The following is a 19,486-nucleotide window of genomic DNA, read 5'->3' on the forward strand; positions in this document are numbered from 1 at the left end:
CTCAATGCGCTTCATTTAAAAAAAAAAACAAAAACCAAAAAAAACCCCGGCTTCTCTCTCCATAGCTGCGGAAGGACAAGATGCAGGGAAACAAACCTTGTTCGCTTGAAGAAGAACAACCCATGTCATTTAATCCATCTGGCCGTGCGTCTCCCCCACAAAGCCAGGCAAAAACAAAAACAACAAAGGCTGTTAAAAAAAAAAAAATAGGTTATCCTGGTCCCGAGCTTATCAGCTGGCAACATGCTGGATATTTGCATGACTGCTTCGGACGCGGGCTGCCCAGCGCCCCGACAGTCTCGCCTTCGGGGACCGCCATCCCTCAGAAGCCATCGAAAACGCTCTGTGGCAAAAGCCTTTAAAACCTGCTGGGCTCATTTACTCAGCCAAGGCTCCACACGCAGCCGGAGGACAACAGGCACGGATTAACTTTGGCATTCACGGCCGCGTCTAAACCATCACTTTCTTCAAGTTGGCAAACGGAATCACCCAGTGGAGGTCACGCTTAATTTGTTCAAGAGGAAGAGGGTAGGTTAAGAAAAAAAGAAAACGAAAGAAAAAAATATGAATGGATCAGACAGCAGAGGCACTGGAGCCAGCTGGACTGTGGGCAAATGCGGCATGCCCAGATGGAATCGCTCCTTAAAGAGACCTGCAGCCCCTCGGCCTTCTAGATCCTTCCCTGGGCGCGACCCACCCCGGGGCGCCCGCTCATCACAGCGCTTCCGCACCCCCACGGTCACCGCCTTCTCCCCTCAAGCCACATCCCAGCGTCCTAAGTGTGCGGACTTCCTGGCACTGATTTCTTTCGTGCTTGGAAAACAAAGGATCTCTGGTGCTGCGGCCACGGCTGCTTGATCTTTTACAGGAACTTGTTAAAGGAAAACATCCCATGGGGGAGGTCGTGCTGGAACATCAGGAGAACGGTAGGTATTTTAACTGCCCACGGGGGAGCAGCAGAATTGACCCCACGGCTGCCCCCAGTGGGGGATCTGGAGGCCAGTCTGCCAACCAACGTGATGGAGGTGACGGGAGTCTTATCTCTGCTCCCCCTGGGTTCAGAATCCTGGCGTAGGAGGCTGGGTTCTCCAAGACGATGCCCGGTCCCGGCGAGGGCCTGATGAATCAGACTCAGCAGGGTGAAGGGTGAGCCCTGATTCCAGAGACAGATGTCCTTACATGAGAGCGGATACCTTGAGACACGGACACAGAGAGGCCTGAAAACAGGTGGAGACAAGCCAAGGAACGCCAAGGTTGATTGGCCACCACTATGAATGCCAAGGTTTTGACCCGACACAGAAGCAAGAACTGACAGCCTCAAGTTGAGGGGATGGGTTCCCTTTTATCCACATTTCTCCTAAGTCCTGGTGACACTTTTTTTTTTAGTCAGAGTCTCACTCTGTCACTCACGCTGGAGTGCCGTGGCATGCTCACGGCCACCGCAGCCTCGACCTGTTGGGCTCAGGCGATCCTTTTGCCTCAGCCTTCCAAGTAGCTGGGACTGCGGACACACACTACCCCGCGCGGCTAGTTTTTTTGTGATTTATTGTAGACATGACGTCTCACCAAGTTGCCCAGGCTGGTCTCAAACCCCCAGGCTGAGGCAATCCCCTCGCCTCGGCCTCCCAATGGTGACACTTCTAAGTCAAACCTTGCTGGAGCTCACAGAGCAGAAACACCATTAATTCCCAAGGCGCACAGTACTGGACGGACAGTGCAGAGGCCAAGTGGAAGTCCAACATGGCTCCTGCCCCCACCTGAGAGGCCAGGAACAGACAAAAGGCGAGCCTTGGTGGACAAAGATGAATTGCAGCAGCACCGTTGACGGGCACAGAGAATACCAGGTAGGGGAAGCCAAGTCCAGGAAGCAGAACTAGGAAGCGACGTGGTCACCTGCCGTCCAAGGGGGAGACCCACAATCTGACGTGGCCCCAGAAACATCTGACATGAGAGCCACTGATGCTGCATCCCACCCAGCCCACGACCTCCCATGGCCTCCCCTCTCCTGGGCCTCTGAGCTCAGCTGCCCCTGGACTCCGGAAGGGTTTGGGGAATAAAATATCACCCTCTGGCAAACACGTTCAACCCAGTAACTGATTGGCCATTGGGTGTCTGACCATGGAGGGTGGTGGGAAGGAGAGGGGAAGGGATACATCAGCTGGGGGGGTGCTGTCCACCCGACACTATGATTGTATGGGCCCTAGAGGACAGGGTAATTGGATACCACCTGTCCTTGATGAGGTAACAGCCTGGGGACAAAAGCCATTGGGTTCGGATGGTGGCCCCTAAAAGACATGTCTGAGTCCTAATCCCTAGAACCTAAATCGCGACCTTCTTTGGAAATAGGGTCTTTGCAGACATAATCCACGGAGGGATGTTGAGGTGAGACACGTTGCACGTAGGGTGAGCCCTCGTGTCCAAGACGAATGCCCGTACACCAGGAAGGAGCAGAAACCTTGAGATCCAGAGAAGGCCCCCTAAGATGGACACAGAACATGGAGCCACACATCTACAAGCCGAGGAATGCCGTAGATGGCCGGCCACCACCAGGTGCTGGGAGACAGGCAGGGAAGGACCCACCCCTAGAGCCGGATGGTCCCAGACCCGCCAACACCTCGATCTTGGCCTTCAGGACGGTGAGACCATACGTTCCAGTTCGATTGTTATGACAGTCCCCGGAAACAAGCATGTGGTCCACTCCCACCTTCCGAGCCGGCCCATGAGCAACACGGATGAGCAGGGGTCCCGGCAGGTCCTGGGTCGCAGGGTGGAGCCGGTGCGTGGACGTCCAGCCGCGGAACCACCAGAGGGACAAGAGGGCAACTCCAGAGGGCCGTCCCACTCCCTAGTCAGACTCTGGGGGGTGGCACGGGGCGTCTGAATTCCTCACAAGCCCTCCCGGAAATTTGGCTGTACCCCAAACCGGACACGCACAGCCCGGCACTGGGGGCCTCGGACGCTTGACACAGGCACGGAGAGAGTCAGGATTGGGAGTAGGAACAGGGTGGCTCTCAAGCTCTCTTGGGGACTGACTGCCAGGGACAGAGTGGCCCCTGGGATGAAGGGATTGGGCAGAGATGCAGCTGGCAGGCAGGGGCCAGGACCCGGGGACGGGTGGGATTGTAACAGTCGCAGAGGTGGATGCATGGAAGGGTCTACCTTTTTGAACAACCACGCACCGTTTTCCTGTTAAACCGCAAAGGGGAGTCCTTCCCTCCAACTGGGGGGCTGGGGTGCACAGGGTCTGCGGGCCTTTCACCCCCGCGTCTATATCCAGGAGGTAGTGAGGGACAAGAGGGGTGTTACCCTCCATGGTCAGCCCACCCAGAGGGCCTGGGATGTTTCTGAGCCTCCCAACATGAGCGAGAGCTGTCACGGGAGGGTGGGCACCGAGGGGACAGCGAGTTGATGGGTCCAGGCGCCTCTAGCTCTTGTTGCTTTGGGGTCCTAGGGAGAAGGGGAGGCCCCTTCGGTGGCACAGAGCAGAGGCCTGCCTCAGGATGGCGCGTGCTTCTCTCTAGACTGGAAGAAACAAGGCAGCTGTGCTGATATCTGGGCTGGCTGCTTCCAGGGTCTCGCAGACAGAATCCCTGCCTTGACTGATACACGGAGATGGCTCTGCAGCCCCGGGACCCTGTCATCCCCCTCCCCCCAGGAGAAGGCACCAGGCCGCTTCTCTCATCTGCGAGGTCTCCAGGCGACCTTGACAGACCTCGCCCTGCGCTTGCCGAGACAGTCTGGGAAGGAGCTGCCCCAGGACCCATTGCCTGTTTCATGGCAGGCGAGGAATGTCCAGGACGGCATTGCTCTTTGGGACGCTGAAACGGAACGGGATGTCTTCGGTGAATTGTTTGGAAGATTCTTTCTTTCTTTCCTTTTCGAGTTGGAGTCTCGCTCGGTCGCCCAGACTGGAGGGCAGTGGCCACTCCCGGCCACCGCAGCCTCGACCTGCCGGGCTCCGGCGATCCTTTCGCCTCAGCCTCCCGAGTAGCTGGAACTACAGGCGCGCACTACCACGCCCGGCTCGTTTTTGATTTATTGTAGAGATGAGGTCTCGCCAAGTTGCCCAGGCGGGTCTCGAACCCGCAGGCTCAGGCCATCCACTCGCCTCAGCCTCCCAAGGCGCAGGATGACAGGCTGAGCCACCGAGCCCGGCTGGAAATTCTTTCAACGCGTTTGCCCATTTCACGATGGGGGACTGACGCATGCCCCCGCCCACACCGTGCTGAATGTTCGGTAGGTTTTGACCCCAGACGGCATGGACCCCTGCCCCACCCTCCCGATTCACCCCGGAGCAACGTTATTTTGTTTCCCAGACGAAAAGAAGTCCTCCAAGGGAAACGCTTTGCCAATGTGGAAGAGGTGAAACAAAAAGCGGCAGAAGCATTACAAGGCGGCAACACAGATGAGCTCAAAAACTGTTCTGAGCTGTCGAAAAGTGTCTCAGTGGGTGCACTGCATCACACGAAAAGGACTTTGAAGGTGATTGCACTCTAAGCACATAGGAATAAATTCACCATTTGCAAAAAGTAAATCCTGTGTTTTGGTTCTCCCTTCGTGTACTCCAGCGCCAGAGGGATTCACCCCATCCCTCTAGCGTGAGGTTTAGGAAAAGCCCTGATTGGACGACGCCCTCATGCCCCGCCTGCACCCCCGGTGCCCGCTGTCCCATGCACATGCAATTCCTCTTACCCCATGGGCACCTGCAATTCCTGCCAATGGTCTTTCTGGGCACACGGAAGGAGTGGCACACACTGCCTGCATGAACCAGGAGCTCGGGCAGGTGGGGGGACACGGGACAGCCTCACGGTGGCAGGGCTTGTCCTCTGCAGCTTCTGGAGGACCCACAGGGCCCGCACCTCGGCCGACAGCATCAACTGCTCATGAATGGCCTGCCCTGACATCTGCCTTCCTCACCTTACCTCCCTGCGCCCCTCTGGTGCTCCCCGGTCTCACTGCCACCATGAACCACCTGCTCTCATATCCTCACCCCAGGTCTAGCCTGGGGCGGGGCAGCCCCAAACCCTCCCTACCTCTTGGGTCTGTGCCTGAACACGGAGGCTTGAATGAACGTGACACTGAACATGAAACATGGGGCCTGCAGGCCTCGGTCAGCGACAACCACCTCCTGGAGGCTTGCTTTCTGTTTTTGTTTTTTTTTGAGTCCAAGTCTCACTCTGTCGCCCAGACTGGAGGGCAGTGGGGAGCGGCCACTGCAGCCTCGACCTGCTGGGCTCCAGCGATCCTTCCGCCTCAGCCTTCCAAGTAGCTGGAACTACAGGCGCGCACTACCACGCCCAGCTAATTTTTTTGATTTATTGTAGAGATGAGATCGCGCCAAGTAGACCCAGGCGGGTCTCAAACCCGTGGGCTCAGGCAATCCACTCACCTCAGCCTCCCAAGGCGCGGGATGACAGGCTGAGCCACCGAGCCTGGCTACTCTGTTTTTTTTTAATCAGAGTCTCACTCTATCACCCAAGCTGGAGTGCAGCGGCACGTTCATGGCTGGGATGACAGGCTGAGCCACCAAGCCTGGCCTAGGTGGCTTTCTTAGACAACGGGCTGGGGCCTGCACCCAGCATCAGTGAGACCCACACGGGCAGACGCGCAGACCACTCAGGGACACATCCATCTCAGACCTTCCCCGTCACACATCCAACACCCAACCCCGCCAGGAACGAAGTGCAAAGTGAGGACGGCCACAGGTAGGGAAGAGACAACCAGGTTCAAACCCTAAGACCCAGTCAACAGGTAACCAAATCAGGATGCCACAAGAGATTCACTGAGAGTCAATCAATGAGCACATCGAGGGGCACCTGGGTTCAGAGAAGACCCAGAGACTTTCTGGCCTTCCTCTCTCTCTCTGGGAAATTTTCGACATGATCGGATTTAAATGGCACAGTCTGTGTTGACACCAGTTTGCTGGTTCCCAGTCACAAAGCTCAGACATCACAGATGAGACTAGAGTTCATTTTTCTTCTTCTTTAGAGACGCAGAAGGCACCCTGCGGGGAAGTGCGGATATTCTCAACTATCCTTTCCCTCAGGGGCCCCGGGAAGGACCACGAGGCAGGAGCAGCAGACGGGGCTCCCACCCCGGCTGGCCGTGACAGCCGGCCCTCCCTCTAGCTACAGGGCCAGATTTACAAACACAGGGAGGACAGAGACCTCAAGCCTCCATCCAGGCATGGTCAAATATGGAAGACACACAAGCCTGCGGAGGGGGTGCCCCCTCCCTCGACAGGGGAAGCTGTTTGAAGTTTAAACAAATAATTGATCAGAATGGGTGAGTGGTCATTAAAACATCTTCACCCAACACATGAGAATCCCTTTTATAGCAAAAATAATTAAAAAAAAAAAAATCTCTGTGTGTATAGAGGTGTTTGCATCACAGAGAGGGAAGACGACAATTATGTCTCAAAATTGAAAAGACAATAAATCTCCCCAAACTGGTTTTTAAAATCAACTGGGGCCAGGCACGGTGTTCACACCTGTAAACAGCATTTTGTGAGGCCATGGCAGGGGGATTGCTTGAGGTCAGTTCTCGAGACCAGCCCTGGCCACATAGCAAAGATCTGTCTCTACCAAAAGTTAAAAAGTAAAAATTAGCCAGGAAATGACACGCCTGTAGTCCCAGCTACTCAGGAGGCTGAGGCAAGAGGATTGCTTGAGCCCCTGAGTTGGCCACTGTACTCAAGCCTGGACAACAGAGCAAGATCCTGTCTTTTAAAAAAACCAAAAACCCCAGAAAACAACCAACTCGGTGCTTCAGTGGACTTGGCAAGTTGTCTTGCTTTGAGCAGGTGAGTTTAGTCACTGGAACTCACGTTCATGGAAGAAAAAGAGCGACGGCCTCCACATGGCCCGGCACGGGGCAGGGGTGAACGGCCCCAAGAACCACCCAGTTCCTAGAGCTGGGATGAGGAAGGCTGTCACGCCTCCCTCTTGGCTGTGCAAGCCTCAGTCAAGGTCAGCACCTTTTTCTTTTGAGTCAGTGTCTCTCTCTGTGGCCCAGGCTGGAGTGCAGTGACACGCTCACGGTCACCGCAGTCTCATCTTCCTGGATTCAGGCAATCCTCCCACATCAGCCTCCCAAGTAGCTGGGACTACAGGCGCGTGACAACACACCCGGCTAGTTTAAAAAAAATTTTTTTTGTAGAGATGAGGTCTTGCTATGTTGCCCAGGCTGATGGCGAACTCCTGGGCTCAGGCAACCCTTCTGCCTAGGCCTCCCCAAGTGCTGGGATTCCAGATCAGATCCGGCCAAGATCAACACGTAACGACCATAATGAGGGTAGCCCCGAGCTTGTTACCACCACACACAACGGAGAGCTCCACGGAGCTCACGGGACGCTGTCCACAGTCCTGCAGTCACAGGTGGGCCCTCCCCCCTGCCCCTCCCCTGCTTCATGGAGTCCCCACTCACTGCACACCGGCTGGGTTTGTAGATCTGAACCCGTGTCAGGGAAGCCTGGCTCGACATTCTAAGGACTCAGTTCCTTTTCCAAATCGCCTTGCAGACATTAGCTCATCCGTCTCTACGATGCGCTCACCAAGGCGCTGAGGCAGCCCTGGGGGGACCCCGGAGCTCAGAGCAATGAAGCGGATTGCCCTGGCTCACGGGAGGGGCACGTGTCCGCATCGGGCGTGGCCAGTGGAGGCCCCGATGCTTGGACCACCCAGGGACGCAGGCTGCATTCTCGAGCAAGTACTCCAGACGGTGAGGCCAGCCACAACGGACACCAGGCACACATGCCGCGCGGCAGAGACTCGACAGCCAGACACAGGGCTACACTTGGCCCCGACGCCAGAGACAGGGTGAGGGGCACAGGCGGGAAGAGGCACACCCGGCAGCCCCGCCCAGCCCCCCGCGACGGGCACCGCTGTCTGGAAGGCTCACCGCTGCCGGTCCACCCGAACTGCTCCCCGCTGCAGGTTCTGTGCAAGCCCGGGGCTGGAGGGACCAGGCTGGCGGACTCATCCACGGTGCGTGACTGCGCCCAGCCGATGGCGGGGCGGTGGGAGACAGGGCGGCCCCCGGAGGCCGGCCTCCTGGTTGGCATGAGAGGTACTAGAAAGGGGGAGGGGCATCAGAACATCCTCGGGGGCCGCGGGGCAGGGGGAGAGGGCATCCCCGCCCCTCTCTCCCCTCCCTCCAGGTCGCCAGCGCTGCCCACGCGGAGTGTGTGTGTCATGGGATCTTCTGGGAAACAAGTCTGAAAGCTGTGCGGTCACCTGATCCGCCAGTCCAAAAGCCGTCCACATCCACTGCAGACCCTCTGCACGTCTAATTTCCCTTCTTTTGGATGTTTAAAAAAGATGTATTCTCAGAGCCGTGCCGGGCTCCCAACAGCGTCCATCCCTTCCCCACCCCGCAAATGCACGGACCCCTCCCCACCTTGACAGCCCCCTCCAGGGAGGTGCATCTGTCACAAAGGATGAGCCTGCCGTGTCGCCCACAGTCCACGGTGTACACTGAGCTCCAGTGCTCGTACGACCTGCGAGTGTGGACAGCGTTATAAGGGCAAGTGTCCATGGTATTGCTATGGGGGAAAACCAGACACTCACATCAGATGGAGACGCCTACAGCCAACTCTTGGCATACATGAGACCAGTCTTGTCCATCTTCCCCGCTTGCGAAAGCAGCAAGGTTCGTGTGGAGAGAAAGTGCGATGGGGACTGTCAGGAGGGGTGAGGACCTCATCCTTCCAGAAAACCAGGCTGCACATTTCAGACGCGCTAACGTCTGAGGGTGTCCTTAGCTCCATAGGTTAAAAAGCAAACGTAAGACCAGAGACGAAAGAGATGCTAGGATGGCGTGCTCTGGGGAGTTTTGCTAAAGGTGGGCTCTAAGCCAACCTGAGGAGACATTTTAAAAGCCGGCCAGTATCTCCTTGGCCAAACCAAATCTGGCCACGGTTTCCCGGCGCACGAACTCACCGATGTCGGTCTCCTTGTGGTTCTTAATGTATTCCGCCAGCTCAAAGTTGCCTGCTATGATCGCCACCTGCAAAGTGGAAGTCACATTCGATTAAGTGTGATCTGCAGAACAAAGGTCTTTAAATATGCTTTTGGGGTTGGGCGCAGCGGCTGAGGCCTGTCATCCCAGCACTTTGGGAGGCTGAGGCGGGAGGATCGCTAGAGCCCAGGAGTTCGAGGCCAGCCTGGGCAACTAGAAAGACCTAGCCTTTACCAAAAAAGAAAAATATTAGCTGGGCATGGGGGTGCACACCTGCAGTTCCAGCTACTCGGGAGGCTGAGGCAAAGGATCACCCGAACCCAGCAGATCAAGGCTGCGGTGGCCGTGAGCGTGCCACTGCACTCCAGCCTGGACGACAGAGTGAATCTCCAACTCAAATATATATATATATATGCTTTTTACATCACTGAAGGCCTGGCACCAGAAGGAATCCAATCATAGCTCTTAAAATGACAGCCGTGACACTCATCCACTCTTAGCCTTCCACTCTGCCAAACACCACTGTGGCTTCTCTCAAAGCCCCTGGCTATTTTAGGATGATAAGGTTATCGTGCCACCGGGACCTTCTGCCCAGAAGGCACACAGAAGAGATTATCTGTGCAGCATCTGGGAATTCAACAAGGCCGGAGCCAAGAAGCCTCCCACACACCGCAACCTGTGTTCCCCCCGGTTCGATGGGTTCTGATCCTCACACCAGGGAGCCTTGTCATTCAGATGGGATACTAGCCACAACTGGAGAGATGGGAAACCTCAGAAAAGCATTCAAAACTCTTCATCAGATTACAATGCATTAGGAAGAATTCTGCCGGCTGGGCACGGTGGCTCAGCCTGTCATCCCAACAATTTGGGAGGCTGAGGCGAGAGGATTGCCTGAGCGCCCGGGGGTTTGAGACTAGCCTGGGCAACTCGAGACCTCATCTCTACAATAAATCACACACACACACACACACACACACACACACACACACACACACACACACACATTAGCCAGGCGTGGTAGCGTGCATCTATAGTTCTGGCTACTTGGAAGGCTGAGGCAGAAGGATCACCAAAACCCAGCAGATCAAGGCGGCGGTGGCTGTGAGCCTGCCACTGCACTCCAGCCTGGGTGACAAGAGTGAGACTCCAACTAAAAAAAAGAAAGAAAGAATTCTATTGACAGATGTATGCACTACCAGGTGGGTGGCATCAAAGCCAGTGCTCACAGGGAATTATTCCAACTTGGGCCCTACAGATCTGTTGTCTAAAGCCACATGACCCTTGACATGTGGGAGCAGCTAAGCAGGCGAGGCCAAGTACCCCTGGGGTGGTCCTGGAGGTCCTTGAGGGAGACCAGAACAAGAGCCCACATGGGCAAGTCTCCTGGTACCTCACTTTCGGGGTGGGGGAAGACCTAGGGCTCAGCACCAAAACGAACACACCCATAAAAGAGCAAGACATTCAGATGCCAGCCTGATGAAACACACACACATCTACAATGAGTTGACGTCAAGCGGTAATGTAGGTGGGGCTCATCCCATCAGCTGGAGGCCTCTGAGCAAACACCCAGGTTTCCTGCAAAAGGAGAGATTCTCCCTTCAGACTGCAACATCAGCTACTGCCTGACTATCCAGCCTGCCCCACAGATTTCAGACTTGCCAGCCCACAATCACGGGAAGCCAATTCTTTACAATAAATGCTTGACGAATCCAGACTTTAGTACCAGGAGTGGGGTGCCACAGTAACAAATATCTAAAAATATGGAAATGGCTTTGGAACCGGGTAACGCTGGGAGGCTGGATGAATTTGGAGGTGCATGCTAGCAACGGGAACGTTAGGGTGATTCTGGTGAGATCTCAGATGGAAATGAGGAACGTGTTATTGGAAACTGAAAGGAAAGTGATCCTTGTGATAAAGTGGCAAAGAACTTGGCTACGCCGTGTTCTCGTATTTTGTGGAAAGCAGACCCTGTGTGCGACAGCATCAGATATTTAGTGGAGGAGATTTCTGAGCAAAGTGTTGAAGAAGCATCTGCTTCCTCCTGACTGTTTAGAGTAAGATGCAAAGGGGGGAGAGGGGAACCGGAGAAGGAGTTTGTTAAGTGGAAACCAACCCGAACTCGGAGGTTCGGAAAACTCTCCGTCTATCCATATGGCAGAAAGTGAAGGCCAAGGGTATGTCTGGAATTTCGCACACAAGACGTTGAGGATTTTACAGGCAGAAACAACACACCAGTGTGAACTGAAGGAGATGCAGGTGGGACAAAGTGCAGGAAGACCGTGCGGACTTCTTGGATGGGACAGGAGAGAACGATAGAGCTACATGGCTATGAATGAATGAATGTGTCCTGTTCTTCAAGAAGGGAAAAGTGACCCCAAAGGCAATGCTGAGATCGTCAGGGCCAGCAGCCTGGCTGCAACAGATGGCCTTTGCCCAAAGCCCCTGGGCAGGGCCGCTGGGCAGCGTTGTAAGGGCATGAAGGTGGGACAGAGGCATCTGGGGGTATGTGCGTCTCTGGACCGTGTCCAATCAGAGACAGGCTCCTGAGGTGCCCTCCACCCCAGGGGGCAGCTCCCCCCGCTAAAACTCAGCTCTGACTCAGCTTTCAGAACTCAACTTACACAACGTGAACTCAGGAAGACTTCTCTGACCCTTGCTCCTGTGGTGTAAGGGCCAAGGTGGACGCTCCTGTCCCTCTCTGGGTCGCCATGGCAGTGCTGCCTCCATGCAGTGCCAGGCCTCTCTGTCCACAGGGCAGGGCCTCTCTCTCCCATTCCTATAGACCAGTCCCAGCCTGATGGCCTGAGTCATTCTTGGCACACCGAAGGGGGGATGCCACCCCAGAGGCGGAGGGCACAGCTCTGGCCCAGGGTGCCTGGGTGCAAAACCAGACTTGCGGCCAGGCTTGGTCTGTCATCCCAGCACTCTGGGAGGCTGAGGTGAGTGGATTGTCTGTGCCCGTGGGCTTGAGGAAAGCCCAGGCAACTTGGCAAGACTTCATCTCTACAATAAATCAAAAATTAGCCAGGTGTGGTGGTGTGCAGCTATAGTTCTGGCTGCTTGGAAGGCTGAGGTGGAAGGATCGCAGGAGCCCAGCAGGTCAACGCTGGGGTAGCTGTGAGTGTGCCACTGCACTCCAGCCTGGGCGACAGAGCGAGACTCCAACTCAAAAAAGAAAAAAAAATCCAGACTTGCATTATGTGACACTGGGCATTATGATGAGTAATGGGTCTCAGTTTTTCCCCTGTGAAATGAGTCTGGGGTGAGGACTTACTGAGATCATGGATGCCAAGGTTTAGAGCAGTGCTGGGCACGGGGTCCGTGGTACAGTGATGGCTGACTACTCCTACGCAAACAGCCAATTGCTCATTGTAAAAGCCACCTAACTCCCCATACACATCCGATCAGATGCACACAAATGCACATCCACAAATCTGCACTCAAGCACACACCACGGACAGCTGCAGAAAATAACTTGAAAGTGGACAATCCTGCAGCGATCCCTCTCCTGCCAACGAAAAGCCCTAGGAGCTCACACCAAGTCAACTGTGTGCTCTTCTCGTCCCCTCCAGACAAAACAATCCAGCTTGTGACACAAGTGAGAACACCACGGACGGGTCCTTGTGAGAACTGTCTGTTTCCCCCTTGATGACTTCAAGGCCAGAAAAGTCCCCTCTGGCAGGAAGCAGCCACCCGCTTGTCCGCTGTCGCCACCCACCCCGTGTGGTCCTGGTTCCCAGGACCAAGCCTGATGCGACATTTCAGTTTTGTCCAGCCTGCTGGTGTTCGGTTGCTGGTGTAGACATGTCAGGAAGGCAGAATGCTGGGATCTGTCCTCTGTGGCTTCAGGTACACGCGGCAGTCACAAGAACGCTAATGGCAGTCTGGATATAGTCATGGCCTGTGAAACACCCCGTGCCATTCTAAGTGTGTTATCTGGAGTGACCACCCTAGTTCCTAACAACTCTACAAAGTGGGCGCCTTATCGCTGTGTGACACAGGAAGAAACTGAGGCACAGAGAAGCAAGCAATTTGCTCCCCTCCTCTGCCTGTCACAGTCAAGGTGAAAGTCAGGACACTAATTCACGTTTCCCAGATTCAGAATCTTCATCCAACCATCACGGCTCAGAGTAGGACTCTAATTTTCGTTGACTTTATTTTCTTGAGACATGAGTCTTGCTGTGTTGCCCAGGCTAGAGTGCAGGGTACGGTCATAGCACCTTGCAGCCTCCCATGCAGCTGAGACCACAGGCATGCACCGCCCGCTGGGCTAATTTCTTTCTTTTTTTTTGAGTTGGAGTCTCACTCTGTCACCCAGACTGGAGTGCAGTGGCCGCTCCCGGCCACCACAGCCTCGACCTGCTGGGCTCCGGCGATCTTTCCGCCTCAGCCTTCCGAGTAGCCGGAATTACAGGCACACGCTACCACGCCTGGCTGATTTTTTGATTTATTGTAGAGATGAGGTCTCGCCGCCCAGGCGGGTCTCGAACCCACGGGCTCAGGCAATCCACTCACCTCAGCCTCCCAAAGGCGTGGGATTACAGGCTGAGCCACCGAGCCCGACTTAATTTCTTATTTTTTAAGTAGAGACTGGGTCTGGCCATGTTGCCCAGGCAGGTCTCCAGAAATCCTGGCCTCAAGCGTTCCTCCTTCCTTGGCCGTGGTCGGCACATAGATGGACGGGAGGCTGGAAATGGACTGCAAGGACTCGGGTGGCGCGGGGCGTGACACTCAGCAAGAAAGCTTCCGGCGGCCGCCTGGGATGTGTGCCTGCACACTGGGTGCCTGGATGGGACACCTCACGCTCCCTCCCTCTCAGCTTCGCAAGCGTCACTTCCGGATCCAGCGGCTGGGAAGGAGGAAGGCCTTATATGGACACTCCAGCAAGTTACATAGCACAGAGCAACAGAGACTGTGTTTCTCTTCGTGGCATCTCCAAGGGAAGGAGAGGAGGCCAGGCCTCCGAGGCAGGGGTATCCTCCAGCCTCCCTCGGCACCTGCCTCTCCGGGGCGGACGTGGGCCTGCAGGCCCAGCTCCCTGCGGCCTCCCCGCCGGCCTCCCTGGGGGCGGGGCATTCGTGCGGTGCCCAGGGGTCTGCCCCTGGGGTTCCCCTGAGCTCCGGGCCTAAGACAGAGTAAACGTGTCCACATCAGCGTCCTTCTCCCGAGCCTCTGATACGGGCCTATCGCCCCCATCATGCACGTGAAGCGTCATCTGCAGTCCCAGCACCCATCGGCGGTTTAGAGTTTTGTGTGATGGCGGCCCGCAAGTGTCAGCGACTGTGGGAACTGCTCCCCGGACGCGTCTTCTGTGCCCTAAGAGGGGTTTTGCTGGAAGGAAGCCGTCACGTCTGACATGAGGACCCTTGGCTGGTGTCGACAAGCCTTCCCGGGAGACTGACACTCAGACTGGCACGTGAGGGAGCAGGGTGCCCCGGGGGGCTCTGTCCTGGGCGGCCAGGTCCACGGAAAGCCCTGAGGAGGCAGGAGGCCAGCAAGGGGGCCACGTCTCGCTAGGGGCAGGGAAAAGGGGTCCGCCTGTCTCATCTGAGAGTCACGCTGCAAGACAGGACATCAGGGAGCCCAGCCCAGGAGAGACCATGCCCCACTCCTCCCAGACCCACCAGCAACGGGAGGGAGGGTTTCCGTCTGTTCTCAGAACTCAGAACCTGACAAGTGTCCTCTCTCCAGCTCCTGAAATGCTCACATCGAATGCTGATTTATCTTCAAGCTCTTTGAAGCGCGTCTTCAAAACCCAGAACGTGACAGTCCCGGCCTGCAGGGAGTGACGGTCGTGGAGGGACAAGGAGACCGTGCCCCTGCCACACACCCTGGGCACGACCTCTGTCTGGAAGCCATGGCTCCTGGGTCCCCCCGTCCCCTCCGCCCTGGGACGGCCTCGTCACCGTGTGTCCACATCCCAGCAGGCCCGTGGAACCCCAGGACACGCTGTGTGCACGTCTGCCTGGAGACCGACACCCTCCTGAGCCCCAAGTCCTCCTCCCCCCCCAAAAAATACAGCGCTTGACACTGCCTACGTGGGGGAGACCCAATCCAGGAGCCACGCCCCAAGTTCCCAGCACTGGTTCCAGGGCGCCCTTCTCTGTACGGGGTTAGGCAGTCCTTGCTGGCCACTCCAGCCCCACACCGACTGACTTAGGAGACTTGTAGGTGGTGAGGGGGCACCTTCTCCTTGCTTGGTACCATGATGCCAACCCCACAAACCCAGGAACGATCCCCCGAGGAGTTAGCGGCGAGAAAGATGAGAACACCGCCGCTGTGGGTGTCCGATTCCTCATCTGAGACTCATGCCCAAGGCCAGTGCTGGGGGAATCTAGGGAGGGGGCCTCTCTGTTCAGAAGGCACCAGGCGGTCTGGGGAAGGCTGGTGAGCGTAGCAGGTGGAACTCCCTGCCTGGGCCTGCAGGCAGTGTCGACGGCAACCCCACACTGTTGTCTCAAGTGCCGCGCCCCAGCCCTGGAGAGACTTGAAGACGATGCAGAGGAGTGGGAGCAACAGACCTGGTGCCCTCTGGGGCGTCCGGGGCCACGGGTGGTGGGGGCTGCGGGGGAATGAGGCAGTGCCAGGAGGGTCCCCCCAAGGACTCAGGACCCGGGAGGCTCGGCAGCGGGAGGCACACAGGCAGGGGAGGGAGACGGGTAGGGGGCTGTCCAGTGGGTCCTCGCTGAAGCCTTTGAGGATGGAGATTCTGCATCTCCTGTCTACACCAGCAGACCCTTCCCAGATGGCTTCCAGGATGGCTCTGGGCCGTGTGCAAAATACCCTCTCTGGACTCAAGCCACCCACATGTAACTGAACACCAGGACGGGCACGTCCGACACCCAGTACTGACTCGGCCTGCCCTGAAGCTCTTCCTGGCTTTGTGTCTAAACGTCCATTCCAGACAAATGTCTATACCGGGGCCCAGGGGCCATGCGGACTTCTGCTGCAGTCTGAATGTTTAGGTCATTCCGAGATGGATGTGGAAGGCTGAACCCTGCTGTGAGATCGCCTGGAGGTGAGAGGTCGGACTGGAGAGCCCGCAGGAGTGGGGTCCAGGCCTCAGCCACGAGGCTCTGGAGAAAGCCTGCCCCTCCCGCCACATGAGGGCGGGGCGAGAAGTCGGTCGTCTAGACAGCGGTCCTCGCCAGACACAACCTGCCGGCACCTTGACCTGGGGCTCCCGGCTCCAGAAACGCCTGTTGTTTAGACGTCACCCGTTCACGGCATTTTTTAGGGCAGCCCGAATGGACTGAGACGACGTCCGTCCTGTTCTACCCGACTCCCGGGCCAAAGCTGGACTCCAACCCGCAAACCTCGGCCTTCCTGCCTGGGGCAGGGCATGGCAAAGACTTTCCCAGCCATGAAGGCACCAGGATGTGAACTGTAGGCTCCTGTGGCTCTTGGGTGGGTGGTCAGGGCCCTGGGGACACTGCTGCCTTGCTACGGTGGCCGGGGCATGGCCTGCTCTGCCCTGGCTGAGAGCCACAGCCCAGGAAGAGGCAGCCTTCCTTCCCGCCGCTTGTCAAATGCTCCGAGGATCTGCGGGAGAGCGCGGAGGAAGTCCAGTCCCCTGGCCTGAGGAAGCATCTTCCTCTCGCCAAAACCAGGCGCGCCTTCAACACGGCGCCGTCCGTAGGGGGCTCTGCGATCCTGATGGCGGGGAAGACCGAGGCTGGGAACGCCCCGTCTAGTTCCCTTTCAATGGCGGCATCACCTGTTTCAGACTCCTATGGCAACTGGGGAGGCCGGGGAGGCTGGCATGAAGGCTGCGCATGGCAGGGCAGGGGAAGGAAAGAGGAGACCAGCCCCTCGTCAGAGGTCAGAAGTCACTGGCCTCTACCCGAAGAACTCCAGGGAGTCCCTGCCCGGCTCTAGGCCGAGGCCCGGAGTCTAGAGGGCTGTGGACGTCTCTGCCAGTGACAACGAGAAGAGCTCCCTGGGCCTTTGCCAAAACCCACGTGGGGCCAGGAGATTTGCGGGTCGTGGTGTCCCCAGGGGACCCTGGGATTGCGCCAGGAACTTACACCCATCTTGCTGGGCTGACTCAATGAGACCTCTTGGCCAGGGAGCCAGCCATATGCACAAACGACGGGCAGGACAAGATGGAAGCTTAGGGTGCTCAGGGCCGTCTCAGGGGCGTCCAAGGCCAGGTCCATGCCCGAGGAAGTGTCCAGGGCTTAGAGGGCTGCCCTGCGGTGAGTTCCAGACCGGGTGACCCAGTGTGCCTCCCCAGGCTACAAGGGGACCCTGAGCGCTCATAGGAAGACTTGTCTGGGCAGGGCTTCTCCTCGGGGGGTACTCGGGTGAGGGGTAAAATGGCCCTCGGTTGCACAGAATGCCAAGTGGGTCTGGACTCTGTAACCCACTCGTGAGGCGTGAAGACACCCCTGGGCAGCAGGCGGCCCTCAACCTGGCAGCACAGTGAGGTGGTCAGAGCCCCAGGCTCAGAAGTTGGACCACTGAGGAAGGATCCTTCTAGCACCAAGACCACAGACAACCCACCCCCAGGGGGTAATGGCAGCTTCTCCTTCTCTGTAGGGGAAATCTACATCACCATCTTTGATAGCTGTGGCATCAGATATCAATTTTGATCAATGTTTTATCAAAACACATTGGACACCACAATACCACTGCATGATAAAATTGAACAGATGGGGATAAATGTAAACTCAGGCTGCCAGTACAGGTATGAAATGTCCACCTGCACAAAAAACCACCCCAGAAGTGAGTGGTGCTGTGGCCTGCCTCACAGGACTGCACTTGACTGGAGTGTCAACCGGGTGGGAGGTGGCCCCTTCCCCACCGTGGGCCTCACTGTTGGCTGGAGACTGTCTGATTTCTGTCCTGCCTCCTCCTGTCTGGTGTCCTTACACGATGACTTCAGGATGGTAGACAAAGGCTAACGCGGCCAAGCTTCCTGAGGCTGGGCTCTGGAACTCAGAGACCAACACCACTTCCTGCACAATCTCTGGGTCAAAGCCCACGACCAGGTCCTGGGCATGGCAGAAACAGACCCCACCTATGGGTGGGAAGGGCCATGCTGTCCATCCTGTCCCAGCTCCAGGCTACAATTGCTCAGCATGGACTCAGCCACGGGAACCCATGGGTGTTCTGGTCAGCCCGGTCCATTTGGACCTGGGATCATGTGGACACCCCCAAGACCACGTGGCGATCTGGGATTTAAGCCTGACTCCTGAGTGTACTGGTCGGGTTAAGACTGCTTTGAATCACAGCATGGATACCTGCAGGTGACCCCCGGGGATACTGGATCTAGCACCAAGGTGACCCCCAATCACAGGGGAGACACTGAACCAGTGGTTGACCCTGGAAGGCCATACTGGAGCGAAAACACCATCTTCAACATTTGGAGAATCAAACTACAATCCAACTATCTATTCCATTTTCGGGGTTCAGTTTCCAGCTGAGATGTGAAAATCCACCAGCTCCATGAAGGGAACCACCTCCTCGCACCCCTCTTAGGTAGAAGAAACCTTTTGGGCAGTATCACCCAGCTCTCTCTCCTGTGAACCATTTACGGCCATCAAGGGAATAAAACACCTCGGAAAAACATCGGCATAAATGTTTAACAAACACACAAAAGCATGAGAAGCGATTATTTCATGTGGACCAAATACCCCCTCCCGCTCCCAGATGGATTTGCCAACCAAATGTAAATTACTCCTTTGACACAGCAGTGCCACTGAAGGACACCATTTGCTCCCAGAAATCTTGATGGAAAGCCAGCAGTTCTTGCATGTTGGCAGAGAATTGGTCTTTGTTCAAGAGAGGGGGACCCTGACGCCAGAAAGGTGTGGACCACAGAGCAATGAGATTTTTTCCCTCTTGGTCCCAAGGAATCCTTGACTCACAGGGTTGAATTAGGGAGACCACTCTGTGGTGAGAAGCTGAGATCTGGGGAGAATCACGGATGTTCCTAGACCAGCTTCTGCTGCATGGTCATCCCGGGTAGGGTGATTGAGTGGATCAAAATGCTTACGGCTGGAGTTTGCTCAACACAGACGTGGAGACGAGCATTTAAATTAGTATCTGTGCCAATCCTCAAGGTGCATCCAGGACACAAGCTGGTGTCACCCTTGTTTGGCCTATGAGCAAGGCTTTGGAATAGGGTACGAATACACAATGGAATATTACACAGCCATAAAGAAGGACAAAATTATGGACTTTGCAGCAACTTGGATGGATTTAGAGTCTGTTATACTCAGTGATCTATCACAGAAACAAAGAACGGAGTACCACGTGTTCTCACTCATAAGTGGACCCTGAACAATTATAATACTATAAGAAGCCGGGCTCGGTGGCTCAGCCTGTAATCCCAGTGCTTTGGGAGGCTGAGGTGAGTGGATTGCCTGAGCCCGCGGGTTCGAGACCCGCCTGGGCAACTTGGCAAGACCTCATCTCTACAATAAATCAAAAATTAGCAGGGCGTGGTAACACGCACCTGTAGTTCCACCTACTTGGAAGGCTGAGGCGGAAGGATCGCCGGAGTCCAGCAGGTCGAGGCTGC

General features: G+C 56.3%; 1 protein-coding gene across 1 annotated transcript in view; it reads right to left on the reverse strand.

Moving 5' to 3' along the window:
- Positions 1-7,899: 7,899 nt before the first annotated feature.
- Positions 7,900-19,486, reverse strand: part of LOC103271262 (SH3 and multiple ankyrin repeat domains protein 3-like) — a gene marked incomplete at its 3' end in the record, with an annotated part of 128,956 nt that continues 117,369 nt past the window's right edge. Inside the window, exons 9-10 of the mRNA XM_008068719.2 lie at positions 8,940-9,006; positions 7,900-8,070 (exon numbers count right to left, since the gene is read on the reverse strand). Coding sequence (XP_008066910.2) covers positions 7,900-8,070; positions 8,940-9,006 — 238 coding nt within the window. The remainder of the gene's footprint in view (positions 8,071-8,939; positions 9,007-19,486) is intronic.

The sequence above is a fragment of the Carlito syrichta genome, unplaced genomic scaffold (assembly GCF_000164805.1).
Source record: "Carlito syrichta isolate Samal-C Ts95f unplaced genomic scaffold, Tarsius_syrichta-2.0.1 Scaffold109661, whole genome shotgun sequence".
In the NCBI taxonomy this organism is placed as follows: Eukaryota; Metazoa; Chordata; class Mammalia; order Primates; family Tarsiidae; genus Carlito; species Carlito syrichta.